This window comes from Melospiza georgiana, chromosome 30 (genome assembly GCF_028018845.1).
Source record: "Melospiza georgiana isolate bMelGeo1 chromosome 30, bMelGeo1.pri, whole genome shotgun sequence".
NCBI classification, from domain to species: Eukaryota; Metazoa; Chordata; class Aves; order Passeriformes; family Passerellidae; genus Melospiza; species Melospiza georgiana.
Genome location: NC_080459.1, coordinates 66,617 through 85,745, shown reverse-complemented (window position 1 = coordinate 85,745; position 19,129 = coordinate 66,617). Strand labels below are relative to the sequence as shown.

The 19,129-nt window shown below is 47.7% G+C and overlaps 1 protein-coding gene, 1 long non-coding RNA gene and 4 other non-coding genes across 6 annotated transcripts; 3 read left to right on the top strand and 3 right to left on the bottom strand.

The window, feature by feature from the left end:
* Positions 1–7,426, bottom strand: LOC131094580 (zinc finger protein 497-like). The gene is made up of 2 exons (XM_058042237.1): positions 7,398–7,426; positions 1–1,763 (listed from the first exon to the last, which is right to left on the bottom strand). The coding sequence occupies exon 2, from the start codon at positions 1,753–1,755 to the stop codon at positions 1–3; it is 1,755 nt and encodes a 584-aa protein (XP_057898220.1). The 5' UTR covers positions 1,756–1,763; positions 7,398–7,426.
* Positions 7,427–9,565: 2,139 nt separating this feature from the next.
* Positions 9,566–9,647, bottom strand: TRNAS-GCU (transfer RNA serine (anticodon GCU)). Its single transcript has one exon. It is a non-coding gene; the product is annotated as a tRNA-Ser (tRNA).
* Positions 9,648–10,389: 742 nt separating this feature from the next.
* On the top strand, positions 10,390–10,461 carry TRNAM-CAU (transfer RNA methionine (anticodon CAU)). The gene has a single exon. It is a non-coding gene; the product is annotated as a tRNA-Met (tRNA).
* Positions 10,462–15,728: 5,267 nt separating this feature from the next.
* On the top strand, positions 15,729–15,802 carry TRNAT-AGU (transfer RNA threonine (anticodon AGU)). Its single transcript has one exon. It is a non-coding gene; the product is annotated as a tRNA-Thr (tRNA).
* A 202-nt stretch (positions 15,803–16,004) lies between these two features.
* On the bottom strand, positions 16,005–16,076 carry TRNAE-CUC (transfer RNA glutamic acid (anticodon CUC)). Its single transcript has one exon. It is a non-coding gene; the product is annotated as a tRNA-Glu (tRNA).
* Positions 16,077–18,079: 2,003 nt separating this feature from the next.
* On the top strand, positions 18,080–18,864 carry LOC131094623 (uncharacterized). The gene is made up of 3 exons (XR_009115705.1): positions 18,080–18,302; positions 18,400–18,430; positions 18,826–18,864. It is a non-coding gene; the product is annotated as an uncharacterized LOC131094623 (long non-coding RNA).
* Positions 18,865–19,129: the final 265 nt, after the last annotated feature.

Here is a 19,129-nt window from a genome sequence, read left to right as displayed (position 1 = left end):
TCAGGTGTCGCGGTGCACGCGGCGGTGCTGCAGCAGGTTGGAGGGGTGCGCGAAGCCCTTGGCGCACACGCCGCACTTGTAGGGCGTCTCGCCCGTGTGCACCTTCTCGTGCACGGCCAGGTAGGCCAGGTCCTTGAAGAACCTGTGGCAGTGCCCGCACTGGTGCGGCCGCGCGGCGCTGTGGGCGCGCCGGTGCTGCAGCAGCAGCGAGGGCCGGGCGAAGGCCTTGCCGCACGCCTCGCACCGGTACGGCCGCTCGCCCGTGTGGGCGCGCTGGTGCACGGCCAGGTAGGAGGACTGCTTGAAGCGCTTGCCGCAGGTGCGGCAGGCGAAGGGGCGCTCGCCGGTGTGCACGCGGGCGTGCGAGGCCAGCGCGTTGCTCTGCTTGAAGGCCTTGCCGCAGAGCGCGCAGCGGAAGGGGCGGTCGCCGGTGTGCACGCGCTCGTGCACGCGCAGCGAGTGCCCGTAGGCGAAGCGCTTGCCGCAGACGCCGCAGGCGTGCGGCTTCTCGTCGCGGCAGCCGCGCCGCCGGTGCAGCAGCAGCGCGGCGGGCGCCGGGAAGGCCTTGCCGCACTCGCCGCACCGCAGCGGCGCCGCCTCGGAGGTGGCCAGGTGGGTGAGGGCGTGGCGCTGGCGCTCGTAGGGCGTCTTGAAGGCCTTGGCGCAGGCGGCGCAGGCGAAGGGGCGCTGGCCGCTGTGGGTGCGGCGGTGCTCCTGCAGGTTGGAGGAGCGCTTGAAGCGCTTGCCGCAGAGCTCGCAGCGGTGCGGCCGCTCCTCGGTGTGCACCAGCGCGTGGCTCTTGAAGTCCGAGTGGCGCTTGAAGGTGGCGCGGCACAGGTGGCAGGTGAAGGGGCGCGCCTCGGTGTGCACCACCTGGTGGCTCAGCAGCTCCCAGGTGCGCTTGAAGCTCTTGGGGCAGGCGGGGCACTGGAAGGGTTTGTCGGCCACGATCACCTGGCGGATCTCCAGGTGGGCGGGTAGATCCTCCTCATCCTCATCCTCCTCCTTACCTGCGCCTTCCTCCTCCGCATCATCCTCGTTCTCACCTGGCGCACCTGAGCGCCCGCCCAGCACCAGCTTGGCGGTGGAGTAGACGCCGCGCTCGTCGATGAGCTGCACGAAGCCGGGCGTGGTGGGCTCACCTGGCTCAGGTGAGCAGCGCGGGGCTCCCGGTGGGCGGGGCCAGGCGTGCTGCAGGTGGGAGGGGCCGGGCTCGGCCGGGGGTGGGCGTGGCCGCAGGTAAAGGCGGGGCCGGCGGGAGGAGGGGCGCGCCTGGAGGGAGGCACCTGGGCGGCGGCGGTGGTGGTCTTGGTCATTGTCGTCATCGTCACCTGGATCCTCTTCATCATCATCATCATCACCTGGATCCTCTTCATCATCATCGTCACCAGGTTCTTCCTCACCTGGATCTTCATCGTCACCTGGATCCTCTTCACCTGCATCGTCATCTCCTGGTTCTTCCTCACCTGGATCTTCGTCGTCACCCGAATCTTCATCATCACCTGGTTCTTCACCTGTTCTCTCCTCACCTGTTCCTTCCTCCTCCTCACCTGTTCCTTCTTCCTCCTCACCTGGTTCTTCCTCGTTCTCACCTGGTTCTTCCTCCTCACCTGGTTCTTCTTCGTTCTCACCTGGTTCTTCTTCTTCCTCCTCACCTGGCTGCTCTTCCTCCTCCTCCTCACCTGGTTCCTCCTCCTCCTCCTCCTCCTCGGACAGGTGAGGAATCACCTGGGCAAAGGGGGAATGGGCCTCCATGGTCGCACCTGGAACAGGGGGCGGGGACAGGTGGGACAGGTGAGACAGGTGGGGGACAGGTGAGGATTTGGGGATCCCTTGGAAACTCCTGGAGCTGAATTTGGGGATCCCCCCGGGAATTCCCAGGGATGGATTTGGGAATTCCCTGGGATGGATTTGGGGATCCCCTTGGGAATTCCCTGGGATGGATTTGGGGATCCCCTTGGGAATTCCCTGGGATGGATTTGGGGATCCCTGGAGCTGAATTTTGGGGTCCCTTTGAGAATTTCCTGATGGGGATTTGGGGATCCCCTCAGGAATTCCCAGGGATGGATTTGGGAATTCCCTGGGATGGATTTGGGGATCCCTTTGGGAATCCCGAGTGAAATTTGGGGATCCCCCACGGGATGGATTTGGGGATCCCCCTGGGAATTCCCAGGGATGGATTTGGGAATTCCTCGGGATGGATTTGGGGATCCCCCCAGGAATTCCCTGGGATGAATTTGGGGATCCGTTGAGTTGAATTTTGGGGTCACCTTGGGAATTCTCTGAGGTGAATTTGGGGATCCCCTTGGGAATCTCCTGAGTGAAATTTGGGGATCCCCCACGGGATGGATTTGGGGATCCCTTTGGGAATCTCCTGAGTGAAATTTGGGGATCCCCCTCATGGATTTCGGGATCCCCCCGGGAATTCCCTGGGATGGATTTGGGAATTCCTTGGGATGGATTTGGGGATCCCTTTGGGAATTCCCTGGGATGGATTTGGGGACCCCTTGAGTTGAATTTTGGGGTCACCTTGGGAATTCTCTGAGGTGAATTTGGGGATCCCCCCGGGAATTCCCAGGGATGGATTTGGGGATTCCCTGGGATGAATTTGGGGATCCCTTGGGAATTCCATGAGTGAAATTTGGGGATCCCCCTCACGAATTTGTGGATCCCCCTGGGAATTCCCTGGGATGGATTTGGGGATCCCTTTGGGAATCCCCTGAGTGAAATTTGGGGATCCCCCCGGGAATTCCCAGGGATGGATTTGGGGATCCCTTGAGTTGAATTTTGGGGTCACCTTGGGAATTCTCTGAGGTGAATTTGGGGATCCCCCTCACGGATTTGGGGATCCCTTTGGGAATTCCCAGGGATGGATTTGGGGATTCCCTTGGGAATTCCCTGAGTGAAATTTGGGGATCCCCCTCACGAATTTGGGGATCCCTTTGGGAATTCCTCGGGATGGATTTGGGGATCCCCCCGGGAATTCCCTGGGATGGATTTGGGGATCCCTTTGGGAATCTCCTGAGTGAAATTTGGGGCTCCCTTGAGTTGAATTTTGGATCCCTTTGGGAAATCCCTGAGTGGGATTTGGGGATCCCCCTCATGGATTTGGGGATCCCCCCTGGGAATTCCCAGGGATGGATTTGGGAATTCCCTGGGATGGGTTTGGGGATCCCTTTGGGAATTCCCTGAGTGAAATTTGGGGATCCCCCTCATGAATTTGGGGATCCCTTTGGGAATTCCCTGGGATGGATTTGGGGATCCCTTGAGTTGAATTTTGGGGTCACCTTGGGAATTCTCTGAGGTGAATTTGGGGATCCCCCTGGGAATTCCCAGGGATGGATTTGGGAATTCCCTGGGATGGATTTGGGGATCCCCTTGGGAATCCCCTGAGTGAAATTTGGGGATCCCCCTCATGGATTTGGGGATTCCTTTGGGAATTCCCTGGGATGGATTTGGGGATCCCTTGAGTTGAATTCTGGGGTCACCTTGGGAATTTCCTGAGGTGAATTCGGGGATCTCCCTCATGGATTTGGGGATTCCTTTGGGAATTCCCTGGGATGGATTTGGGGATCCCTTGAGTTGAATTTTGGGGTCACCTTGGGAATTCTCTGAGGTGAATTTGGGGATCCCCCGGGAATTCCCAGGGATGGATTTGGGGATCCCCTTGGGAATCCCCTGAGTGAAATTTGGGGATCCCCCACGGGATGGATTTGGGGATCCCTTGAGTTGAATCTGGGATCCCTTCAAGGTGGGGAATTTGGGATTTTGGGAATTCCCTGGGTTGGGATTTCGGGATTTGGGATCCTCTGAGTTGGAATTTGGGATTTTGAGAATTCCCTGGGCAGGAATTTGGGATCCCTCGGGATGGAATTTGGGATTTGGGAATTCCCTGGGTTGGGATTTCGGGATTTGGGATCCTCTGAGTTGGAATTTGGGATTTTGGGAATTCCTCTGGGCTTGGATTTGGGATCGTCCAAGTTGGGATTTGGGATCCTCAGGGACGGATTTGGGATTTGGGATCTCCTTGGATGGGATTTGGGGTCCCTCGGGATGGAATTTGGGATTTGAGAATTCTGTGAGGGGGATTTGGGATCCTCTGAGTCGGGGTTTGGGGTTTGGAATCCATCAGGGTTTGGGATTTGGGAATTCCCTGGGTTGGGATTTGGGATCGTCCAAGTTGGGATTTGGGATCCTGTGAGGGATCTCTGGGATTTGGGAATTCCCTGAGGTGAGATTTGGGATCCCTTCAAAATGGAGGATTTGGGATTTGGGAATTCCCTGGGTTGGGATTTTGGGATTTGGGATCCCTCGGGATGGAATTTGGGGTTCGGGAATTCCCTGAGGGGATTCAGGATCCTCTGAGGTGCATTTGGGATTTAGGAATTCCTTGGGCTTGGATTTGGGATCCCTCAGGATGGAATTTGGGATTTGGGAATTCCCTGGGCTGGGATTTCGGGATCCTCTGAGTTGGAATTTGGGATTTTGGGGATTCCTCTGGGCTTGGATTTGGGATCATCCAAGTTGGGATTTGGGATCCTCAGGGACGGATTTGGGATTTGGGATCTCCTTGGATGGGATTTGGGATCCCTCAGGATGGAATTTGGGAATTCCCTGGGTTGGGATTTTAGGATTTGGGATCCCTTCAAAGTGGGGAATTTGGGATTTGGGAATTCCCTGGGCTGGGATTTTGGGATCCTCTCAGGGATCTCAGAATTTGGGGATTTTGGGAATTCCCTGGGTTGGGGTTTGGGGATTTGAGATCCTCTGAGTTGGAATTTGGGATTTTGGGGATTCCTCTGGGTTGGGATTTTGGGATTTGGGAATTCCCTGGGTTGGGGTTTGGGATCCTCTGAGTCGGGGTTTGGGGTTTGGAATCCATCAGGGTTTGGGATTTTGGGAATTGCCTGGGTTGGGATTTTGGGATTTGGGATCCCTCAGGACGGAATTTGGGATTTGGGAATTCCGTGAGGGGGATTTGGGATCCTCTGAGTCGGGGTTTGGGGTTTGGAATCCATCAGGGTTTGGGATTTGGGAATTCCCTGGGCTGGGATTTGGGATGCCTCAGGGTGGAATTTGGGATTTTGGGAATTCCCTGGGTTGGGGTTTGGGGATTTGAGATCTTCTGAGTTGGAATTTGGGATTTGGGAATTCCCTGGGTTGGGATTTGGGATCGTCCAAGTTGGGATTTGGGATCCTGTGAGGGATCTCTGGGATTTGGGATTTGGGAATTCCCTGAGGTGAGATTTGGGATCCCTTCAAAATGGGGGATTTGGGAATTCCCTGGTTTGGGGTTTCGGGATTTGGGATCCTCTGAGTTGGAATTTGGGATTTTGGGATTCCCTGGGTTGGGATTTTGGGGATTTGGGATTTTCTGGGAATTTGGGGATTTTTTGGCAATTTCTGGGAATTCGGGATTTTCAGATTTTGGGGTTTTTGGGAATTTGGGATTTGGGAATTCCCTGGGTTGGGATTTTGGGATTTGGGATCCCTCGGGATGGAATTTGGGATTTTGGGAATTCCCTGGGCTGGAATTTGGGATCCCTCGGGTTGGAATTTGGGATTTGGGAATTCCCTGGGCTGGGATTTTGGGATTTGGGATCCCTCGGGATGGAATTTGGGATTTTGGGAATTCCCTGAGTCGGGGTTTGGGGTTTGGAATCCATCAGGGTTTGGGATTTGGGAATTCCCTGGGCTGGAATTTGGGATCCCTCGGGTTGGAATTTGGGATTTGGGAATTCCCTGGGCTGGAATTTGGGATTGGAGATCCTCTCAGGGATCTCAGAATTTGGGGATTTTGGGATTCCCTGGGTTGGGGTTTCGGGATTTGGGATCCTCTGAGTTGGAATTTGGGATTTTGGGGATTCCTCTGGGTTGGAATTTCGGGATTTGGGATCCCTTCAAAGTGGGGAATTTGGGATTTGGGAATTCCCTGGGCTGGGATTTGGGAATTCCCTGGGTTGGGGTTTGGGGATTTGGGATCCTCTGAGATGGAATTTGGGATTTGGGAATTCCCTGGGCTGGGATTTCGGGATTTGGGATCCCTTCAAAGTGGGGGATTTGGGATTTTGGGAATTCCCTGGGCTGGAATTTGGGATTGGGGATCCTCTCAGGGATCTCAGAATTTGGGGATTTTGGGAATTCCCTGGGTTGGGGTTTCGGGATTTGGGATCCTCTGAGTTGGAATTTGGGATTTTGGGGATTCCTCTGGGTTGGGATTTCGGGATTTGGGATCCCTTCAAAGTGGGGAATTTGGGATTTTGGGAATTCCCTGGGCTGGGATTTGGGATCGTCCAAGTTGGGATTTTGGGATCCTGTGACGGATCTCTGGGATTTGGGATCTCCTTGGATGGGATTTGGAATCCCTCGGGATGGAATTTGGGATTTTGGGAATTCCCTGGGCTGGGATTTCGGGATTTGGGATCCCTCAGGATGGAATTTTGGGATTTGGGAATTCCTATGGGTTGGGATTTTGGGATTTGGGATCCCTCAGGACGGAATTTGGGATTCGGGAATTCCATGAGGGGGATTTGGGATCCTCTGAGTCGGGGTTTGGGGTTTGGAATCCATCAGGGTTTGGGATTTGGGAATTCCCTGGGTTGGGATTTCGGGATTTGGGATTTTCTGGGAATTCAGGGATTTTTTGGGGAATTTCTGGGAATTTGGGATTTTCAGAATTTGGGGTTTTTGGGAATTTGGGATTCTGGGAATTTGGGATTTTGGGATCCCCCGGGTTGGGATTTTGGGATTTGGGATTTTCTGGGAATTTGGGGATTTTTTGGGAATTTCTGGGAATTTGGGGATTTTGGCAATTTCTGGGAATTTGGGGTTTTCAGAATTTGGGGTTTTTGGGAATTTGGGATTTGGGAATTCCCTGGGCTGGGATTTCGGGATTTGGGATCCCTTCAAAGCGGGGAATTTGGGATTTTGGGAATTCCCTGGGCTGGGATTTCGGGATTTTGGGATGCCCTCAGGGATCTCTGCGAGGGGTTTGGGACCCCAGAAATTCGGGGGATTTGGGGCCCCAAAACCTTCGAGATTTGGAATCCCCAAAATTCCCCAAAAATTCGGGATTTGGGACTCGGGATCCACCCGGGAACGGCCCCAGTAAATCCCAGTAAATTCCAGTTTATCCCAGTTTATCCCAGTCCATCCCAGTCCCTCCCAGTCCCTCCCAGTCCCTCCCAGTCCATCCCAGTCCCTCCCAGTCCATCCCAGTTTGTCCCAGTCCCTCCCAGTCCATCCCAGTCCATCCCAGTCCCTCCCAGTCCCTCCCAGTCCATCCCAGTCCGTCCCAGTTTATCCCAGTCCATCCCAGTCCATCCCAGTCCCTCCCAGTCCATCCCAGTTTATCCCAGTCCATCCCAGTTTGTCCCAGTTCCCTCCCAGTTCCTCACCGGGCGCCGCCGCCGCCCCCGGAGCCACTTCCGGCCGCGTTCGCGCGCGATGACGTCACCGCCGGAATGGGCGGGGCCTGAGCGGGAACCGGGAGGGGACTGGGACAAACTGGGACAGACTGGGACAAACTGGGACAAACTGGGATAAACTGGGATAAACTGGGATAGACTGGGACAAACTGGGACAAACTGGGACAGACTGGGACAAACTGGGACAAACTGGGAGGGATTTGGGGGAGATTTAAAAGGGAATTTTAGGGAGAAAAGGACCCCAAAAATCGGGGATTTCCCGCCAAAAATCGGGGGGGGGGGGGAGGGGGTTCCCGCCAAAATTTGGGATGGAACCCCCCAAAATTGGGGATTTAACCCCAAAAATCCGGGATGCCAAACATCAAAAATTGGGAATTGAAGCCCAGAATAATCGGGGGTTTAACTCCGAAATCGGGGGTTGAACCCCAAAAAAAAATTTTGAATTTCACTCCCAAAATCGGGGATTTCACCCCAAAATCGGGGAATGAACCCCAAAAATTTGGAATTTCCTGCCAAAAATTCGGGGATTTCACCCCAAAAAATCGGGAATTGAAGGCCAAAACAATCGGGGAGTTCACCTAAAAATTTGGGGATATAACCCCCAAAAATCTGAGATTTCCCCCAAAAAATCGAAGATTTCACCCCAAAATTCCCAAATTAATCCCAAAAATTGGGGATTTCACCCCAAAAATCGGGGAATGAACCCCAAAAATTTGGAATTTCCTGCCAAAAATTCGGGGATTTCACCCCAAAATTCGGGAATTAACCCCAAAATTTGGGGATTTCACCCCAAAAATCGGGAATTGAAGCCCAAAAAATTGGGGAGTTCACCAAAAAAATTGGGGATTTGAACCCCAAAAATCGGGAATTAACCCCAAAATGGGAGATTTCCCGCCAAAAATTGGGGATCTGTCCTGAAAAATCGGGGATTTCACCCCAAAAAAATCAGGGGATTGAACCCCAAAAATCGAGGATTGAAGGCCAAAAATCCCGGTTTTGAAACCCCAAAAATCAGGGATAAAACCCCCAAAAATCAGGGGTTTAAGCCCCCCAAAAAACGGGATTTGAAACCCCCAAAATTGGGGATTTAACCCCAAAAATCCGGGATGCCAAACATCAAAAATTGGGAATTGAAGCCCAGAATAATCGGGGGTTTAACTCCGAAATCGGGGGTTGAACCCCAAAAAAATTTTGAATTTCACTCCAAAAATCGGGGGGTTAACCCCAAAATCGGGGATTTCACCCCAAAATCGGGGATTTCACCCCCAAAATCGGGGAATGAACCCCAAAAATTTGGAATTTCCTGCCAAAAATTCGGGGATTTCACCCCAAAAAATCGGGAATTGAAGGCCAAAACAATCGGGGAGTTCACCTCAAAAATTGGGGATGTAACCCCCAAAAATCTGAGATGTCCCCCAAAAAATTGAAGATTTCACCCCAAAATTGGGAATTCCTCCCCAAAATTGGGAATTTAACCCCAAAAATCGAGGGTTGAAGGCCAAAAATTGGAGATTTCAACCCTAAAAATGAAAATTCCTCCCCAAAATTGGGAATTTAACCCCAAAAATCGAGGGTTGAAGGCCAAAAATTGGAGATTTCAACCCCAAAATTGGGAATTTCTCCCCAAAATTGGGGATTTAACCCCAAAAATCGAGGATCGAAGGCCAAAAATTGGAGATTTCAACCCCAAAATTGGGAATTCCTCCCCAAAACCCGGGAATTTAACCCCAAAAATCCAGGATTGAAAACCTCCCAAATCAGGAATTTATTCTCAAAAATTGAGGATTTAACCCCAAAAATTGGGGATTTCAAACCCTAAAATCGAGGTTTTAACCCCCAAAATCAGGTATTTTTCCCAAAAAAAGCAGTTCCAGTTCAGGGTGGGATTGGGGAAATTGGGATCACCGCATAAAAATTGGAATTTCGGTTTTTTACCCCAAAATTCGTGTCCTGATGAGGGTGGGATTTGAACCCAGGCATGAAGAGAACAATGGATCAGCAAAAAAAGGGAATTTTCAAGAGAGAGAGATCCCAAAATCGAGGTGTTTCCCCCAAAAATCATCTCCAGAGATTGGAGGATTTGGGATTGAAACGCTGAAAAAGCGAATTTCGGGTTTTTCACCCAAAAATGTCACTCCCGACGAGGGTGGGATTCGAACCCACGCGTGCAGAGCACAATGGATTAGCAGTCCATCGCCTTAACCACTCGGCCACCTCGTCCGCGGCTGCGCGCCCGCGCCCAGCGCCCATAGGGTGCGCTGAGGGGGCGTGGTCAGGGCTGGGGGCGTGGCGGAAGGCGTGGTCTGGGCGTGGATTCAGCTCCGAGGATCGCGGGTTCGAATCCGGACCCGGCCAAATACGGGAAAAATATCAATTTTCTCTTTTTTTATCCTAATTTTTTTCCCCCAAATTTCTCCTTGTTCTTTCCGAATTAGCTCAAATTTTATTCTTCTTTGTTCTTTTTCTTTTTTTTTTTTTTCCCGAAAGGGTAAATTAAATAAAAAAAGGGAAAATTAAATTTAAAATAAGGGGAAATTGAAACAAAAAAATAGAAAAATTAGATTTCAAAAATAAAAGTTAAATTCAAAAAGGAAAACTTAAATTAAAAAGGGAAAATTGAATAAGAAAGAGAATTAGATAAAAAAGGGAACAATTAAAATTTAAGAAAGGAAAAATCAAATTAGAAAAGAAAAAAATTAAATTAAAAAGGGAATGTTAACTAAAAAAGGAAAAAATAAATTTTATAAAGGGGGAATTAAAAAAAAAAGGGGAGATAAAAAAAAATGAACAAAAACCCCGTAAAAATTAAACGAAAAATTAAAAATAAACCCCTCAATAAAAATTGGTGGGGAAAGCGCGGGACCGAAGCTGCGCCAGCAGGGAAAATACCACGAGATTTCGCAGCCGGTGACGTCATCGGTAGTTAGGGTCATTAAGGTTTAATCAGGCCCCTGGCTGCAGCAGCAGAGTGGCGCAGCGGGAGCGTGCTGGGCCCATAACCCAGAGGTCGATGGATCGAAACCATCCTCTGCTAGCTAGAATTTTTTTCCCCCTTCTTTCCTTAAATTTTCCTATTTTTCCTTAATTTTTCTCTTTATTTTCCCTTTTCCCCTCATTTTCCACTCAATTTTCCACATTAATTTCAATTTTTTCTCACAAATTTTCCCCATTTTCCCCCCTCATTATCTCATCAATTTTCCCTTTTCCCCCCTCATTTCCCCCTCATTTTTCCCATTTTCTCACCAATTTTCCCTTCACTTCCCCTCAATTTTTCTGTTTTTTTTTTCCTTTTCCCCTCATTTTCCACTCAATTTTCCAATTTAATTGCAAATTTTACCCTCATTTTCCCCTCAATTTTCCCTTTTTCCCCCTCAAATTTTCCATTTATTTAAAGTTTTTTCCAGCATTTTCCCGGGTTTTACTTCAAATTTCCCTCGTTTTTTCATCAGTTTTCCATGTTTTCCCCTCAATTTTTCTATTCTCCCTTTTCCCCTCATTTTCCACTCAATTTTCCCATTTCATATCAAGTTTTTCCAGCATTTTTCCCTTTCCCCCCCTCATTTCCCCCTCATTTTTTCCATTTATTTTCTCGTTTTTTCATCAATTTTCCCTATCTTTCCTTCATTTTTACCACATTTCCCCCTCAATTTTTCTCTTTATTTTCCCTTTCCCCCTCATTTTCCACTCAATTTTCCACATTAATTTCAATTTTTTCCCTCAAATTTTCCCCTTTTCCCCCCTCATTTTCTCATCAATTTTCCCTTTTTCCCCCTCATTTCCCCTTATTTTTCCCATTTTTCCCTCGTTTTCTTATCAATTTTCCCTTTATTTCCCCTCAATTTTTCTGTTTTTTTTCCCTTTTTCCTCATTTTCCGCTCAATTTTCCAATTTTATTGCAAATTTTACCCTCATTTTCCCTCAATTTTCCCTTTTTCCCCCTCAATTTTTCCATTTATTTAAAGTTTTTTCCATAATTTTCCCGGTTTTTACTTCAATTTTCCCTATTTTTCCTTCATTTTTACCACATTTTTCCCTCAATTTTTCTCTTTATTTTCCCTTTTCCCCTCATTTTCCACTCAATTTTCCACATTAATTTCAATTTTTTCTCACAAATTTTCCCCATTTTCCCCCCTCATTATCTCATCAATTTTCCCTTTTTCCCCCTCATTTCCCCCTCATTTTTCCCATTTTCTCACCAATTTTCCCTTCACTTCCCTTCAATTTTTCTGGTTTTTCCCCCTTTTCCCCTCATTTTCCACTCAATTTTCCAATTTAATTGCAAATTTTACCCTCATTTTCCCCTCAGTTTTCCCTTTTTCCCACCTCAATTTTTCCATTTATTTAAAGTTTTTTCCTTCAAATTTCCCTCGTTTTTTCATCAATTTTCCATGTTTTCTCCTCAATTTTTCTATTTTCCCTTTTCCCCTCATTTTCCACTCAATTTTCCCATTTCATATCAAGTTTTTCCAGCATTTTTCCCTTTCCCCCCCTCATTTCCCTCAATTTTTCCATTTATTTTCTCGTTTTTCATCAATTTTCCCTATTTTTCCTTCATTTTTACCACATTTCCCCCTCAAATTTTCTCTTTATTTTCCCTTTTCCCCTCATTTTCCGCTCAATTTTCCACATTAATTTTCAATTTTTTCCCTCAAATTTTCCCCTTTTCCCCCCCTCATTATCTCATCAATTTTCCCTTTCCCCCCTCATTTCCCCCTCATTTTTCCCACTTTCTCTCTCATTTTCTCATCAATTTTCCCTTTATTTCCCCTCAATTTTCCTGGTTTTTTTCCCTTTTTCCCTAAATTTCCACTCAATTTTCCAATTTAATTGCAAATTTTACCCTCATTTTCCCCTCAATTTTCCCTTTTCCCCCTCAATTTTTCCATTTATTTAAAGTTTTCTCCATCATTTTCCCGGTTTTTACTTCAATTTTCCCTATATTTCCTTCATTTTTACCACATTTCCTCCTCAAATTTTCTCTTTATTTTCCCTTTCCCCCTCATTTTCCACTCAATTTTCCACATTAATTTCAATTTTTTCCCTCAAATTTTCCCCTTTCCCCCCTCATTTTCTCATCAATTTTCCCTTTTTCCCCCTCATTTCCCCCTCATTTTTCCCATTTTTTCCCTCATTTTCTCATCAATTTTCCCTTTATTTCCCCTCAATTTTTCTGCTTTTTCCTCCCTTTTCCCCTCATTTTCCACTCAATTTTCAAATTTAATTGCAAATTTTACCCTCATTTTCCCCTCAATTTTCCCTTTTTCCCCCTCAATTTTTCCATTTATTTAAAGTTTTTTTCCATCATTTTCCCGGTTTTTTACTTCAAATTTCCCTCGTTTTTTTCATCAGTTTTCCATGTTTTCCCCTCAATTTTTCTATTTTCCCTTTTCCCCTCATTTTCCACTCAATTTTCCCATTTCATATCAAGTTTTTCCAGCATTTTTCCCTTTCCCCCCCTCATTTCCCCCTCAATTTTTCCATTTATTTTCTCGTTTTTTCATCAATTTTCCCTATTTTTCCTTCATTTTTACCACATTTCCCCCTCAATTTTTCTCTTTATTTTCCCTTTTCCCTCATTTTCCGCTCAATTTTCCACATTAATTTCAATTTTTTCCCTCAAATTTTCCCCTTTTCCCCCCTCATTTTCTCATCAATTTTCCCTTTATTTCCCCTCAATTTTTCCGGTTTTTCTCCCTTTTTCCCTCATTTTCCACTCAATTTTCCAATTTAATTGCAAATTTTACCCTCATTTCCCCCTCAATTTTCCCTTTTTCCCCCTCAATTTTTCCATTTATTTAAAGTTTTTTCCATCATTTTCCCGGTTTTACTTCAAATTTCCCTCGTTTTTTCATCAATTTTCCATGTTTTCTCCTCAATTTTTCTATTTTCCCTTTCCCCCTCATTTTCCACTCAATTTTCCACATTAAATTCAATTTTTTCCCTCAAATTTTCCACTTTTTCCCCCTCATTATCTCATCAATTTTCCCTTTTTCCCCCCCTCATTTCCCCCTCATTTTTCCCATTTTCTCCCTCGTTTTCTCATCAATTTTCCCTTTACTTCCCCTCAATTTTTCTGGTTTTTTTTTTCCCCTTTCCCCTCATTTTCCACTCAATATTCAAATTTAATTGCAAATTTTACCCTCATTTTCCCCTCAATTTTCCCTTTTTCCCCCCTCAATTTTTCCATTTATTTACAGTTTTTTCCATCATTTTCCCGGTTTTTACTTCAAATTTCCCTCGTTTTTTCATCAATTCTCCATGTTTTCTCCTCAATTTTTCTATTTTCCCTTTTCCCCTCATTTTCCACTCAATTTTCCCATTTCATATCAAGTTTTTCCAGCATTTTTCCCTTTCCCCCCTCATTTCCCCCTCATTTTTTCCATTTATTTTCTCGTTTTTTCATCAATTTTTCCTTCATTTTTACCACATTTTCCCCCCTCAAATTTTCTCTTTATTTTCCCTTTTCCCCTCATTTTCCACTCAATTTTCCACATTAATTTCAATTTTTTCCCTCAAATTTTCCCCTTTCCCCCCCTCATTATCTCATCAATTTTCCCTTTTCCCCCTAATTTTTCCCATTTTCTCCCTCATTTTCTCATCAATTTTCCCTTTATTTCCCCTCAATTTTTCTGGTTTTTTTCCCTTTTCCCTCATTTTCCACTCAATTTTCCAATTTAATTTCAAATTTTCCCCTCATTTTCCCCATTTCCCCCTCATTTTCTCCTCAATTTCCCCGTTTCTCCCCTTCATTTTCTCATAAATTTTCCCTTTTTTCCCCTCAATTTTTCAATTTTTTAATCTTTTTCCCGGTTTTTACTTCAATTCTCCCTCATTTTTTCAACCATTTTTCCATTTTTCCTTCATTTTTACCACATTCTGCCCTCAGTTTTTCTGTTTATTTTCCTTTTTCCCCTCATTTTCCACTCCATTTTTCAATTTCATTTCAATTTTTTTCCCACAAATTTTTCCCATTTCCCTCAAATTTTCTCATCAATTTCCCTTTTTTTTTCCCCTCAACTTTTCCGGTTTTTTTCGCTTTTCCCCCTCATTTTTCCTCCTAAATTTTTTCCATATATTCAAGTTTTTTTTCCCATAATTTGGAAATTTGGGTTCTGGGGTCTTTTAATTTGGGGGAGGAAAAATTGTGATTTTTGGGTATTTTTTCCTTTTTAGGGGAGAGGTAATTTGGGATTTTGGGGAGGAAAATTTAGGAAATTTTGGGTTTTTTCTTTTTGGGGGAAGGGAAATTTGGGATTTTTTGTGGAGGAAAAATTTGAGATTTTGGGGGTTTTCTCCTTTTTGGGGGAATTTTGGGATTTTCCAGTTTTTGGGGATGAAGAAATTTGGGATTTTGAGGGAGGGGAAATTTGGGGTTTTTTTCTTTTTATTTCCTTTTTTGGGGAGGAAGATTTGGGATTTTAGGCTTTCTCATTTTTGAGGGAATTTTGGGATTTTCTCCATTTTGGGGGAGGAAAATTTGGGATTTTTTGGGTTTTCTCCATTTTGGAATTTTTCATTTATGGGCAAGGGAAATTTGGGAATTTTGGGGTTTTTTTTTTTCCTTTTTAGGGGAAGGAAAATTTGGGATTTTTGGGGTTTTTCCCTTTTTGGGGGGAGGCGATATTCGGGATTTTTTGTGGAGGAAAAATTTGGGAATTTTGGGATTTTTCCTTTTTTGGGGGGAGGAAATTTGGGATTTTTGGAATTTTTCCTTTGTTGGGGAAGGAAAATTTGGGAATTTGGGGTTTTCCCTTTTGAGGGAGGAAAGTTTAGGATCTTTTAGGGAAAGAAATTTGGAATTTTGGGGTTTTTTTCTTCTTTTATGGAGGGGAAATTTGGAATTTTTTGTGGAGGAAAAATTTGGGCTTTGGGGGTTTTTCCTTTTTAGGGGAAGGGAAATTTGGGGTTTTTGGGGTTTTTCCTGTTTTGGGGGAGGTGAAATTTGGGATTTTCCGTGGAGAAAATATTTGGGAATTTTGGGTTTTTCCTTTTTTAAGGAACGCCAAATTTGGGGTTTTTGGGGATGGGGAAATTTGGGATTTTTTGAATTTTTCCTTCGTTTGGGAAGGAAAATTTGGGATTTTGGAGCTTTTCCCTTTTTGGGGGAGGAGAAACTTGGGAATTTTTAGGGAAAAAAATTTGGGATTTTGAATTTTCTCATTTTTGCGGGGAAGGAAGTTTGGGATTTTTGGGGAAGAAAATTTGGGATTTTTGGGGCAGGAAAATTTGAGATTTTTGAGTTTTTCCTTTTTTTGGGGGGAATTTTGGGTTTTTCGATTTAGGGCGGCGCTGGGAGCGCGCGGCGCCGTGGCTTAGTTGGTTAAAGCGCCTGTCTAGTAAACAGGAGATCCTGGGTTCGAATCCCAGCGGTGCCTCCGCTCTGTCGCGACATAAATCGCGACAGAACCGTCCGTATTTTATGCATTACGTCACAGTTCTTGTCCCTAATTTAATGAATTAATTTTTTGACTAAACGAAAAATAAAGGGGGATAAGGAAAAACAGGATTCCGCCAGCGGAAGCGGAAATTAGTTGGGAAAAAAATTAAAATAAGTAAAATGTAAAAGTAGTGCGCGTCTTCCCTGACCGGGAATCGAACCCGGGCCGCGGCGGTGAGAGCGCCGAATCCTAACCACTAGACCACCAGGGAAGGCCGAGACTTGCGCTGCGCGGGCGCCAGCAGAGGCACCATAGTAAAAGCTGATTGGCTAAACCCCTCCCGAATGCCTATCAATCAAATAGCGAAGCCAATCAGAGCGCGGTTCACGGGTGGTCACGCCCTCTGCCTCAGATTTCCCGCCTCTCACTCCCGGCGCTGACGGGAGGAAATTTGGGGATTTTTGGGTTAAAATTCGGGAACTTTGGGGAAAAATTGGGGGATTTTGGGGTGGGATTCGGGAATCTGTGGGCGAAATGCGGAGATTTTGGGGGAAAATTCGGGGATTTTGCGCAGAAGCCGCATGCTGTGCGCTGATTGGCTGGGATGGTGTGGAGAAAGTGTCAATCAAAATGTAGAGCCAATCACAGCGCGGATCAGGGGTGGTCACTCCTCGCGTCAGGTTTCCCGCCTCCGCGTGTGGGAGAGAATTTCGGGCATTTTGGGGTGGAATACGGAAATTTTGGTTAAAAAACCGGGTATTAAGGGGTGGAGTTCGGGAATCTGTGAGTGAAATGCGGAGATTTTGGGGTAAAATTCCGGAATTTCGTATGGAAATTCGGTGATTTTGAGCTGCGCGGCACGGACACCCTTGAAACCACGCGGCGCGCTGAATGGCTAAAGCCCTCCGGCTGGAGTGTCAATCAAAGGGCGCAGCCAATCAGAGCGGGGTTCTGGCGTGGTCACGCCCTCTCCCTCAGGTTTCCGGCCTCTTCCGGCGCTGTTGGAAGGAAATTTGGGGATTTTGTGGTGGAATTCGGGGGTTTAGGGAAAAGAATTCGGGGATTTTGGGGTGGAACTCCGGGTTTGTGGGGGAAATTCGGGGATTTTGGGGGAAATTTCGGCGATTTCGGGTGGAAAGTCGGGGATTTTGCGCCGAAGCCGTATGCTGCGCACTGATTGGCCGTGATGGCACGGCGGTGGTGTCAATCAAAAAGCAAAGCCAATCACATCGCGGTTCTGGCGTGGTCACGCCCCTCGCCTCAGGTTTCCCGCCTCTCCCTGCCGGAGCTGTGAGGAGGAAATTTGGGGATTTTGGGGTGGAATTCGGGAATTTTGGAGAAAAAAACAGGGATTTTCGGGTAAAATTTCGGGATTTTGGGGCAAATTTCGGGGATTTCGGGGCGGAATTCCAGACTATTGGAGAGAAATTTGGAGATTTTGGGATGAAAATCGGGGATTTGGACTGGAATTTGGGGGGTTTGGGGCAAAAATTTGGTATTTTGGGCAAAATTAAATTATTTGCTGTGAAAATTGTGGTTTTTAAGATGGAATTTGAAGATTTTGGGGTGAGATTTTAGAATTTTGTGGGGATATTTGGGAAGTTTGATGTGGAATTTGAAGATTTGGGGGTGAAATTTGGGGATTTTGAGGTGAAATTCACAGATTCGGGCCGGGATTCGGCCATTTTGGGTGAAATTTGGGGATTTGGTGGTCTTTAAATAAATTCGGGATTTGAGGCAAAATTCAGTGATTCTGAGGCGAAATTTGGGGCAAAACTGAAATTTGAGCTGGAATTTGTCCATTTTGGAGTGAAATTTTGAGGTTTTGGGGTGAGATTTGGAGATTTTGGGGTGAAATTCGGGGATTTTGGGGTGAGATTCGGGGATTTTGATCCGCCTGGCGCCGGAACCCCGCCTGGCGCTCGAAACCCCAGGCCGCGCGCTGATTGGGTGATTGGCATGAAAGCAGCTGTCAATCAAAGCAGAGAGCCAATCAGAGCGCCTGCTTAAGGCTTGGCAACGCCCCCGTGACGGGTTTCCCGCCCCTGGCCATGACGGGGAGAAAATCGGGAATTTTGGGGTGAAAATCGGGAATTTTGGGGTGAAAATCGGGGATTTTAGGGTAAATTCGGGAAAACTGGGGATAAATGTGGGAATTTTGGGGGGAATTCCGTAATTTTGGGGTGAATTCGGGGGGTTTTGGGGTAAAATTGGGGGATTTTGGGGTAAAATTTTGGGATTTTAGTCCCAGCACGCAGACACGAAGCTGCCACCGATCGCTTTTAATCCTTTCTGGGAGGGGTTTGCTGCCACTGAGGTGCCACCCAGGTGTCCCCAGGTGCCACCCAGGTGTCCCCAAGTGCCACCCAGATGTCCCTCAGGTGTCCCCAGGTGTGCCCAGCTGTCACTCGGGGTGCAGACAGGTGTCACCCAGGTGTGCCCAGTTGTCCCCAGGTCTCACTCAGGTGTCACCCAGGTGTCCCCCAGGTGTCCCCAGGTGTCCCTCAGGTGTCCCCAGGTGTGTCCCCAGGTGTGCCTCCCAGGTGTCCCCAAGTGTGCCCAGGTGTCCCAGGTGCCACCCAGGTGTCCCCCAGGTGTCACTCAGGTGTCCCCAAGTGTGCCCAGGTGTGCCCAAGTGTCCCCAGGTGTCCCCAGGTGTGCCCAGGTGTCACTCAGGGTGCAGACAGGTGTCCCTGAGGTGTCACTCAGGTGTCCCCAGGTGTCCCTAGGAGTCCCCCAGGTGTCCCCAGGTGTGCCCAGGTGCGTCCCCAGGTGTCACCCAGGTGTCCCCTGGTGTGCCCAAGTGTCCCCAGGTGTCCCCAATGTCCCCAGGTGTCCCCGGTGTCACTCAGGTGTCACTCGGGTGTCCCCTGGTGTCCCCAGGTGTCACCAAGGTGTGCCCAGGTGCACCCTGGTGTCCCCAGGTGTGCCCAGGTGTGTCACCCAGGTGTGCCCAGGTGTCCCTAGGAGTCCCCCAGGTGTCCCCAGGTGTGTCCAGGTGCGTCCCCAGGTGTCACCAGGTGTCACTCAGGTGTCTCCAGGTGTGCCCAAGTGTCCCCCAGGTGTCCCCAGGTGTCCCTGAGGTGTCACTCAGGTGTCCCCAGGTGTGTCACCCAGGTGTCCCCAGGTGTGCCCAGGTGTCATTCAGGTCTCCCCAGGCGTGCCCAGGTGTCCCGGGTGTGTCACTCAGATGTCCCCAGGTGTCCCCAGGTGTCACTCGGGGTGCAGACAGGTGTCCCCAGGTGTCACCAAGGTGTGCCCAGGTGTGTCCCCAGGTGTCCCCAGGTGTCATTCAGGTCTCCCCAGGCGTGCCCAGGTGTCCCA